At 32.7% G+C, this 11,417-nt stretch overlaps 1 protein-coding gene across 1 annotated transcript; it reads left to right on the forward strand.

Annotated features, from left to right (window-relative positions):
• Window positions 1–3,552: 3,552 nt before the first annotated feature.
• On the forward strand, window positions 3,553–8,048 carry LOC128184625 (uncharacterized). The gene is made up of 3 exons (XM_052854183.1): window positions 3,553–4,818; window positions 5,448–5,546; window positions 6,666–8,048. Exons 1-3 carry the CDS (start codon window positions 3,615–3,617, stop codon window positions 6,926–6,928), a joined length of 1,566 nt encoding a protein of 521 aa, XP_052710143.1. The 5' UTR covers window positions 3,553–3,614; the 3' UTR covers window positions 6,929–8,048.
• The last annotated feature ends 3,369 nt before the right edge of the window (window positions 8,049–11,417 follow it).

Genomic DNA, 11,417 nt, shown 5'->3' on the forward strand with positions numbered 1-11,417 from the left:
TGAGATCATGTCTAGTATTTCTTATATTTTTATGAATTTGCTAAATTTAAGTACATCAGTAGTGAACTTTATAGAAACATGAGTTTTGCTATTTGTCAGATTAAATTAATACAATTCCTTTTGATAGGGGTTCTAGTGATACAGATGACAATGCAGTTCGTTCCTTGCTACATTTGAAAGATTCATCCAATCCTCCCGATTATGTCAGTGACAGTAATGATTCTGAGAAAAGTTTTGTTGTGCCAATATCTATCCCTTTGGAAACTATCACTGTACAGAAAACCAACACAGAGAAAGGAAAGCAGAAATGGGACAAAAAACATGCATGCAAATTTTGTGGAAGATTGTACCCAAAACTGGCTAGACACTTGGAAACAATGCACAAAAATGAAGTTATGGTAGCTAAGGCTCTTTCCTTACCCAAAAACAGTGCTGAAAGAAAAGAAATTTGGAAAACAATAAGAAATGAAGGAGACTGGGATCACAACTTCAACGTTTTGAGAAATGGAACTGGAACATTAATACCGAAGTATAGAGAGCAGGAGACAAGAGCACATACAGTACAGCTCACGAGTATCCCGACAAAAACACCGACCACCGTGTTTGAAAGTCCACGCTGAGCGTGGAAGTGTCGGTACCTTTGATCTATTGTTCTCTGTTACGGCCACAGAACGAGAAAAAACACGGTGCGACACGGTGCACCGCGATGCAACACGGACAGTAACACGGTGTAACACGCGGTATTTACCTGTGAAAAAAGGAGGATTTAGGAATAAAACTTATAAAGAATAAGATATTTATTGATGTACGTAAGATCAAAGAAAAAGACAAAGAAATAGAAATAAATAAAATTTTTATGCACGCAATTTTCAGACGTATGCGATTGACACGGTTGATTTTTGTTAATATTAAAAATCGATATCGCCCACATAAAGGTTTGATCAATTAAAACATTAACACTTTCTTTTCCTTTTTAAAATTCAAATAAACGGTTCCATAAGTTTTTGTTTCAGTCCGTTTTTAAACGTAGTAGTAATCATAGTTACTGTAGTTTGGCAGTTTTAATAGTGCATAGAACCATAACTGTGATCTTTTCTCACTTAATAACAAATCTAACGGGTTGTTGAAAACAAATGTACTTTCTCTAAATAATATAATTATACAGCTTTATATCTAATATATTTTCAATTTTTTTTTCTTTTATACATATGTGTGATGTACTTGTCCATATAGTACCGCACGGTACATATTCATAGCCCTAAGAATCTGTGGATCGGTACTTGATAATTTTTTATTTCATCTTTATAGCAACTTGAGTTTAGAAATTATTTGTGTTCCAAGAAACTACTCAGTATTGCAATAAATACTGTTTGATTGTTTAATGATCGTCATATAAGAGAGAGAGAGAGAGAGAGAGAGAGAGAGAGAGAGAGAGAGAATACCAGTATGAGTTTAATTTAAGTACATTTTACTTGTAATTTAGTGTAATAAGTTAGATTTATAGTTTCCATTATATTGAACCCTTTTCCCTAAAATTGCGATAGAATATATGCAGTCAGGGTCCACGTGCTATCCCTGTCAATCAAATCAGCCCACGTGCTCCTTCCATGATATGGGAAAAATGTCGTTCTATTGTTTTTTTAAGTCCGCAAAATAGAAAATTGTTAAACAATGAAGTATTCAGTGTTTAAAATGTTAAGTTTCTTCATTCTTATACTGCATGCATGAGGGTTGGAATATTACGTTGTAAAATAAATCTCTCTCTCTCTCTCTCTCTCTCTCTCTCTCTCTCTCTCTCACCCTCTCTCTGTACTTCTGTGCAATCATTTAAGAATTATAAGAGTTCTATTTGTATGAATTTAATTCATTTATTTTAGATCCATGGTTTTAATAACGTTTCAACACAATGACAAAAAGTTTGTAAAGTTCACAAAGTAATAAGATTTTTTCGTTAAAATTTCGACGCTATTTCACATCAATAAAGTTGCGTTTATTCTAAATGCTTGCAAAAAGTTACCGGTATTTATTTATCTCATTCATCTTTTTAATCAATCAGGTTTTTTTTGTACATACATGTATGTGTACCCGGTAAATAATTTCTTATCGCAAGTTAATACTGTGAAATTCCCGCATTTATAGAGTTGCTAAATTGTTCCCCGGATCCACGCGCCGATAGTCTTACGTGTAGTTGTTTGTGTACATATCTACAGACAATTTTTTTGTTTGTTAGAGATTAGGAAAAACCATTGAACTAACAAAGTAGAAGTAAGATATATTCAGACCATACACACGACGGGTTGTGATGAGTTACAAAACAGGTGTTCGCGGAAAGGTGTGAATAACGGCATCTCGAGTACACCTGTTCAGACGTCCAAATATACACACAGTTAGTTGTAAATTCCAATGACACCTAACAAGATAGACAATAACACCTGTTGTGTATAGAACCCAAGATGAAAGACAATGCTGTGTATCTGATCAGCTTCCGTACATCGCACGAGTGATTTTTTCATGTGAAATCACGAGGCCATTACGAGCTATACGGAAATAAAGTTGAAAGTTATTTTATGAAATTCGGGTATATTTTTTAATACATGTACAATGTTTGAATATAATTTAACAAGAGTTTGTACATGCATTTATCTATAATCTATAATATAAAAGTGATTTTTTGTTTAATTATTGCTACATAAATAGCTGAAGTCCAAATTATTCGAGTCACCGGTAATATGGGGTAGTTATTTACTACAGCACATCAACAGCACATGTTTTTAGAAAAACATGATCTGAAATGTTTTCATTTTTCATTTTTAATTGGTTTAAAGTAAGGCTGTAAATTAATTAATAAATCTGAAAATGTTTACAGATAACAGAAATAATACGTTTAAGCTCCCGACATTTTAATAGGATCGTCAGTTACAACATCACGTGTGTTTAGAAAAAAAACAAGATGAATTAAATTGATTTGAATTTTGATTATATATTAATTGATTATTAAATATTTTTGGTGAATTTATTTCAATTTATTTAAGAACAAATAAATTCAAAGGTACCCATTTACGTCGAGTTTTCAGATCACAAAAAATTATTTTCACGTTGACAGCCTCGGCAATTTTATGGGTCCGTGCAACTTAAGTCGACATTCTTTTTTTTTTTAAATATGAAAAGGATACATATTTTTCAACCCTTGTTTAGCCATAATTTCTTTATTTCTAAACATACGCTATTTCTATCAACGTCTCAGGTAACGATATCCACGGAATAACACAGTGGCCACGGAGTTACACAGGCGGCCACGGTGCGACACGGTGCTTTTTCTTGAATTTTCCAATACACATACACGGTGTCACACCGTGTACACGGTGCGACACAGAGCGTTTTCCACCGTGTTTTTTACACAGTGGGTGTCGGGATACTCGTGAGCTGTACTGTAGTGAATTTATACCATGTAGTGGTTGCAAGGGTTTGTACTCCAAAACATCATTGAGTGATCATTTTAAGACATGTGTTAGTAAGCAGACTGAAAAAAAAGTCAAGGAATGAAAGAAGGTCGTTTTTTACTACCTATTCCAGAACATATTAATGGAGGATTTTACAAAGATGTTTTATTATCCATGTCTCAAGATGACATTTATATGTATATATATCGCGATCCACTCATACTGAAATTTGGGAAGCGTCTGTATGAAAATAAGGACATCCAGGAACATACATCTAACCACATCAGCTGCAGAATGAGAGAACTAGGCAGACTAATTGGAGAAGCCAAAAAGACACCTGAATGGGGTATCCAGAAGATTGAGGATTGTTTTAGTCCTGAGAAATTTAACAATGTTGTGTCGTGTGTGAAGTCCCTTGCAGGATTTAGTGAAGATACACATATGTATGCAACTCCTTCACTGGCACTGAAAATAGGGTATAGTCTTCAACGATGTGCAAGGATTTATAGATCAGATGGAATTATTGAGTCAGATATAACAAAACAAGAGAATGGTTCAGCTTTCATTCAGCTGTATGAGTCTGATTGGAACGATCTCATCTCTTCCCGTGCACGACAAACTTTGAGTGAGAAAAAGTATAATGCGCCAAAAATGTTACCTCTAAGCGAGGATGTGTACAAGCTTAATTCCTACCTAAAAGAAAAAATCAAAGAACTTTTGATGAAATTGTCGAATGATTCAGCTTTCTACATTGAGCTGGCAAAGATGACGCTATGTCACATAACTCTTTTTAACAGGAAGCGTGGAGGCGATGTGCAGCGTATTACTGTAGACAATTACAAGCAAGCTATTGAAGCACAAAACAGTGTTCCCTACGATGACGAACTTAAATCAAGTTTGTCAGACGTGGAAATTGAGCTTTGTCGTTCTTTGACTCGAATTGAACTCAAAGACAAACAGGAAAGAAAAGTTGCAATATTACTTACTCCAGAGATGATTAAATGCATTGATCTCTTAATGCAGAAAAGAAGTAATGCAAATGTTTGTGGAAAATATTTATTTGCTAGACCATCACCCTCCACACGAACACTAAGGGCAAGTGACGTATTGAATGAAATATGTGGGAAAATAGAATTGCGCTATGGAAACATTATAACCTATACAAACCTCAGAAAACACATTGCCACAATGGCACAAATCCATGAGCTTAGTGAAAACGGTCAGGACCAATTAGCCAAATTCCTTGGCTATGACATAAGAATCCACAGAGAAATTTATCGGCAACCATTGGATATCATTCAAAAAACAAAGATTTCCAAGATGTTAATGCTAATTAACGAGGGGAAAAATGTCACGGAGATGCCATTTAATAATCAGGGTGAGTTGTTTTCTTTAAACAAGGATTCAGTGTTGTGATTAGATTATTAAAATGAACTCATTTGTTATATTTCAATGGTGATTATTTATTCCTCCTGTGCAAGTTTGATCTATAGACTTTTGATAACTTTTGAATTTAGATGTGGTTAAGTATAGTATGTTTATTGTGGACTGTTGTACTGTAAAATTGTGAAATTCTTTGCCAGTGGGGCAGGGGTTGGGGCTTTTTTTTTGGGGGGGGGTAAATTTGGCCGTATAGTGAATGACTTTTTTTTAGGTCAATTAATTCACATGGGTACATGTAACATATTGCTGCCATAATTTAGGAAATAACTGCACGTGTGCATTATCAACAAAACTGAATGTTATAAAAGTTTACCGTTAAAGTCTGCAAGTTTCTTTTAACCAAAATTAAAATTTGGATTAGGGTTTAGACTCCAAAATGAAGCTTAAAATGCAAAAATGAGACCCTCAGCCAGGTTAATCTAAATGCTATGGTACTCAGGTGACTGTCAAGGCCTGTAGGCCTCTTATTAGTTAATGAAGGTAAGAATTCTAATTTCTTGTACATATGATTAAGAATTAATGTTCATAACTTTCTCTTATCGTTTTTGGATTTTTTTTTTCCAGAAGAGGTAAAGGAAATTGACGGGTCCTGTGCTGATGAGAGTGATGGAGAAATGGATTACCAGACTGATAAAGACAGTCTTCATAATAAAAGCGCTCAAGGTCTGTACCCTTATTTCAGTACACATTTATTTTTAGTATATTCTCCTTTTCTGGTATATTGTAATTCTACTTTAAACTAGATGCATGAAAAAAAGCAGTTCTCAAGATTTGATGTTGGGTACATAACAGTCAAGCTTCAGTTCACATAGGGTCATAGTTTTAACTTCTTAAAACTTCTTACATCTCCCCCATCCCTAACAAAACAGTTCCCATCAGATGTATTTTAATTATCATACTGACATTTTTCCCAAGAATATAGTTGTTAGAAAATATGTTTCTAATTGAGTGGAAAGATTTCAAATTCTGATTTACAAACAACAAACAATTTTTTTAGTTAATTTGTTTTATTAAAACAAGACAAAAACAAAGCTTAAATACGCCTCATGAATATAGTTGATAAACTTCATCACGGGCATTACCATATTTTCTGTTTGCTCATAATGTGAAGAATTTTCAGTAAAAAATCAAGTACATGTCAAGACCACATAGTTTATTTATTTAGTTTTTAATATACTTAGTATCTTTCATATTACATATACATGTATGATAGATGCAGATGACAAATTCCTTTTTACTTCTCTCAAAATGATTTAGCCAGAATGAGATATGAGAATATGGTACCTGCAAAGTTTTATTTTTTTTTTTACAATCCTTTATCAATGTATGAATACTATTGTATCGCGCATGTAAACTGTTCTATCTTGCATTAGTCTTATCCTAACGTACAGTAATCCTATCAGGTTTATCGTTAAATTTTATCAGTTTCTCCATTTATCCTATCGTGTAAGCTGTACCCTGCCTTTTCGTAAGCAAGCTATTTTATTTTAAAGTTATAAATCGTTCATCGCTCCGTTAACAATAATATTCGAACAAATAATGCAAATCTTTATCAAACATTCCATCAAATTAACAATATTCTTTCCTATGGTGTATAAATCCTATTGTATCATGCATGTATCCTGTTCTATCATGCATAAAGCCTGTCCTATAATGCGTAAATTCTATTATTTATCTTGTGAAAAAAAATGTTGCGGTACTGTACTACTTCTTAGTTATTTGCATTTTTCACATTCCAACCATATTATCAACCAATTTATATTCTAAAACTCGTAATTTCAGAGAAAAGGAAAGCACCCTCTGATGGCAGATCTACCGATGAAAATTCTGCAGGCAAACGTCACAAAACACAGAAAAAACCATGGAATCCATCTGAAATGAATTCAGTCAACAAGCATTTTTCCCATTTTATTGCAATGTCCAAAGTTCCTGGCAAGAACGATATCGAGAATGTTTTAAAAAAGGATAAAATCCTTTCCAAAAGAACATGGAGAAATGTGAAAGATCAAGTGTACAACCTTATAAAAAAACAAAGAAAATGCTGATATTTTGTCTTTATTTACTTTGATAATGAAGTAATTACAAGTTCATTATAGCTTGTGGACATCAATTTTCATATATTTCATAAAGCACAGAAGTGTGAGAATTAGCAAATTTGTAGAAAATACTCCATGTATAGCTTTACCAATACATACTGTTGTCATGTTTGTTGCTGTGATGAGCATTCACCTTTGTAAAATAACTAAGGAATATGGGCCATGATAACTTTAGCTGGAATTGATTAATACAACTGTAAAACTAATATGGTTTTGTGTTTTTAATTGACATTAACTTGAAATGACAAAATTATTTTTTTTTCAGATATTTTGGGTATAGACCTTGATTAATTTTAGCATTGTCATTGAAATACAGAGGGATTGAAATAAATATTACAGTGACTGGACATGAAGTATTAATGAGCAAATTGTGTACCGGTATATCTACCTTCATTGTTGGTTGTATGAATGACTATGGTTACAGTTAGTATTTGTATGAATTATACATAACTGGTAATTGATTTGATTTGATGTTTGGAAATAGATTTTGACAAATATATAATGTACTAGAAATTAAGAAAATATTTAGTAACTTTGCATACTGCAAATTATATTAATGAGCTAGATTTGCTATATAAAAATTAATTGTACTGTTGATGTGCATTGATGATAGTTGTATGAACAACAGAATGTGTACTGTATTCACAAGAATTGTAGATTTGTTGAAATGTTTTAATGATAGATATAAGAATTGGTTATTTTAATCAAAATGTAGAGAATATGTTGTATGTACATGTATATATAGTGTTTTACAATTTCGGTTTTGGAGTGAACTGACAGCATTAGTAAACTCTGAATAATTTGAATTTGTAAATTCACAAATTGCACTGATGAAATGTTGGAGAAGTAGATACATGTATTGACATATTTCATACTGTTGAAATGAATTACTTCATTGTGGATGTTGAGAGTTGACATTGATATGAATGATGCATCGTTTACAGCTAGTATGCACATGCACTATACATACGAGGTATTTGATTGCTTGGGATGATTTGGAGATTTGGAAATAAAAAATTGGCTGATTTTGAGTATTGTAATCAATAGAGAATGTTATTTTACTGTTAAGTTCTACAATTTTATCTGCAATGATTTGTGTATGATCAAATAGTATATTGTTTTACATAGAATTTGTTAATTAATTTGGATGGAGATGTTTTTTCAAAATTTAAACTTCTTTTAAATGCTATGTTTAAGTGGAGTTTTAAAATGACATGAATGAATTGAAAGTGTATGATAAATGATAATTATAATTGCAACTTTAATTGCAATTTTATCAATTGTATGAAAATATTTGCCAATAAATTTTGATTACTTATATTAGTGTTAATTTGTTGTAGAGCAGTAAGAAATTTATTCATTACATCAAAATATAAATATGTTAATACGAGGCTCACATGAGCTGTAATGTTCAGAAATTTATTGTGCTGCAAAAACGTGGTATTGTGATCATTCTGCGTACAATTCAAATTTTGATTTGAATGACATTAAAATACTTATTTTTGTTATAATAACTACGGAAGAAGAATAATCCAACTTTCAGCTAATACCTTGAATAGCCTTTAGCACATACTCTGAGCAAAAGTTTATAAATTATAATTTTATTGCCATTTAAGTTTCGCGCAATACTGTAGTTTCTTATCAGGCAGATTTGTAAGCATAATGAATAAGTGGGGATGTTGACAATCCGTGGATCCAAGTGGAAAAGAAATTACAATTGTACATGTATGATTTTTTTAAATTCAGTATTAGGACCAGAATTAGATATCTCGGAAGGTTTTACAGCATAATTTGCCATGTTAATGTTCTCTAAATGCACACTGCTTCTAGTGGTGAATGTAGGATCGGCGAAAAAAAAAAATGCAAAATTGCCCTGGAAACGTTTGAAAGTTCAGTAAATTGTGACTTTAATCGTCTATATTTCATAATTTCAATATAAAGCTTAATATCTATTAAAGTCTGCAATGTTTACTTTGTGTATTCTATATTCATGTGTAAGTCCCCAAACGTGTACCGTGTTTATTGGGTCCTCAGTTTAGTGTTTACTCTATTCATGTGCAAGTCCCCAAAGGTGTACCGTGTGTATTAGGTCCTCAGTTTAGTGTATATTATATTCATGTGTAAGTCCCCAAAGTTGTACCGTGTGTATTAGGTCCTCAGTTTAGTGTATACTTTATTCATGTGTAATTCCCCAAAGTTGTACCGTGTGTATTAGGTCCTCAGTTTAGTGTTTACTTTATTCATGTGTAAGTCCCCAGAGTTGTACTGTGTGTATTAGGTCCTCATCAGTTTAGTGTATACTTTATTCATGTGTAAGTCCCCAAAGTTGTACTGTGTGTATCAGGTCCTCAGTTTAGTGTATACTTTATTCATGTGTAAGTCCCCAAAGTTGTACCGTGTGTATTAGGTCCTCAGTTTAGTGTATACTTTATTCATGTGTAATTCCCCAAAGTTGTACCGTGTGTATTAGGTCCTCAGTTTAGTGTATACTTTATTCATGTGTAATTCCCCAAAGTTGTACCGTGTGTGTTTTGTCCTCAGTTTAATTTAAATTGGATTCATATGTCAATATCAAAAGGTGTACTGTGTGTGTTATTGGCCCTCAGTTAAATATATTTAAAAAATAAATAAATAAAATTTATCTTGCCTTAGGTCCCAATCTATACACGTAGTTATGTGAGGATTAGGATTTCAGTTTTTTATGTTATCGGTACAAGTATTCCTCGCGATTTAAGATTTTAATCACATAACATTTTTCAAACGTTTTAAATCTCATTTGGTTGAATGTTGAAATGATAGTAACCTGCCATTTAATATTAATTTATCATATATTATTGTATGAATCCTCAGAAAATGGGGATCCACGTGGGATATTAAGATGGCGCCATTGCAGAAAAAATACACAAAGCGCTAACGTTGGTAGTGTAAGTTTTTTCTGCAATGAACGTTTCCATTATTTTTTTTTTTTAAGAATTTAGTCTAATCTAGATAAGGTCCTCAGTTTTGTTTGATTATAAGGAGCAGGGTCCCCATACTTTACACTCAAGTCCTCAGATTGGCACTTCCGGGTCCCCGTTTTCAAAATCCATTGATATTTCGTTTAAACACAACGATTCACTTTATCTACTCAAATGAGGATACAAACAGAATACAATGAGTTGAACAATGTCAACTATGCTGTGAAATCTCTTGGTCCCCAATTTGAGATATTTTGACAAGGTCCCCAAAAAAGGGTTGATACACGTATGTGTGTGTGTGTGTGTGTGTGGTCAAGATTCAGTAGTTTAAGGGAAACGTGTTATGTTGTCTGTGTCAAAACATCAAATGAATTTACATGTTTCTGAAGTTATTATTATGTCCAGGGGTTATTCTGTTACCGAATATCCGTACTGATTTGTCTATTTGAAAACAAATAGTCATAGACTATAGTTTCTATAGTAGAACTAAATGGGAAAAATTGCTACTTGTTCGTTAGGAGTCCTCCAGTGCCTTATGGAAAACAAAGTGAACTGTGTACAGCAATGGGAAGCGAAGTCATTTAAGATTTGAATCCATTTATCTTAAAGTAGTTTATAGTTAAATTTCGTACTATCTAATTGATACAGTTCTGTTAAAAATAATTATATATGTTATATGGAGGTGTAGGATTGACTGTCTGAAGTACTACATGTGCAGTAATTCTTTCGAATTATTTTGAAGTGAGTTTAATTGTCACTATTGATCGTTAAGTTTAAAGTGTCCATTCACTTCGAAATTCTGAAATAGTTGTATTTAAGTACATTTTTTTTCTTCCTTTTTTGTGCACTCGATTTCTCGGAAACGACTCGGCCGATCTCCATCAAATTTTCAGATTGATATATTTTGGTGTGAACTTGATAGCAAATTTTTTGCATTGATGGCGTCATATCCGTTTTTGAGATATTGTCTGCGGACGTTCTCTTAAACTAAAAAAGATATTGTGCTCAAATTTCTACGGTTGGTAGAGAAAAGATTGAAGTTTTGCATGGTTGTTGTTTTATACGTTTAGCACTAAAAGCGCCAAAGCTCGGTAGGGCTTGAGAAAATTGAGATATGAAAAGCGAGTTAATTTTCGTGCTTTTCTTTGTTTATCTCTTTTCAGGAAAGAAGATAAGTTGTTCAATATGATGCTCTGAACAATATGCAACCTTCCAAATGTCGTTTAACGGCCCCTTTAAGGTGATAAGTGATCGGCTCCTGAAACCTTCTTTCTCATATATCTCCAGAACAGTAACATATTTCTTAACACTTTTTAACAAAATGTGTTTAGAATTAGATGACTTTTCATTTGATATCAAGAAAAAGGGACTGGCCCCTTAAATTAAGGAACAAAAGGGCTCTAAATTCTTTTAACTATAGCCGTTTACTGAGAGCTATTTTTGAAAGGTTAACAAAGTTAATTTTGGTATAATACGTTTAT

Source organism: Crassostrea angulata, chromosome 5 (assembly GCF_025612915.1).
Source record: "Crassostrea angulata isolate pt1a10 chromosome 5, ASM2561291v2, whole genome shotgun sequence".
NCBI classification, from domain to species: Eukaryota; Metazoa; Mollusca; class Bivalvia; order Ostreida; family Ostreidae; genus Magallana; species Magallana angulata.

Excerpts from the sequence above, each read along its gene's own strand:
- LOC128184625 (XM_052854183.1), top strand. The coding sequence starts at position 3,615 with ATGTCTCAAGATGACATTTATATGTATATATATCGCGATCCACTCATA. Across the intron at positions 4,819-5,447 it reads GATGCCATTTAATAATCAGG|AAGAGGTAAAGGAAATTGAC; the intron begins GTGAGTTGTTTT and ends TTTTTTTTCCAG. Across the intron at positions 5,547-6,665 it reads TCATAATAAAAGCGCTCAAG|AGAAAAGGAAAGCACCCTCT; the intron begins GTCTGTACCCTT and ends TCGTAATTTCAG.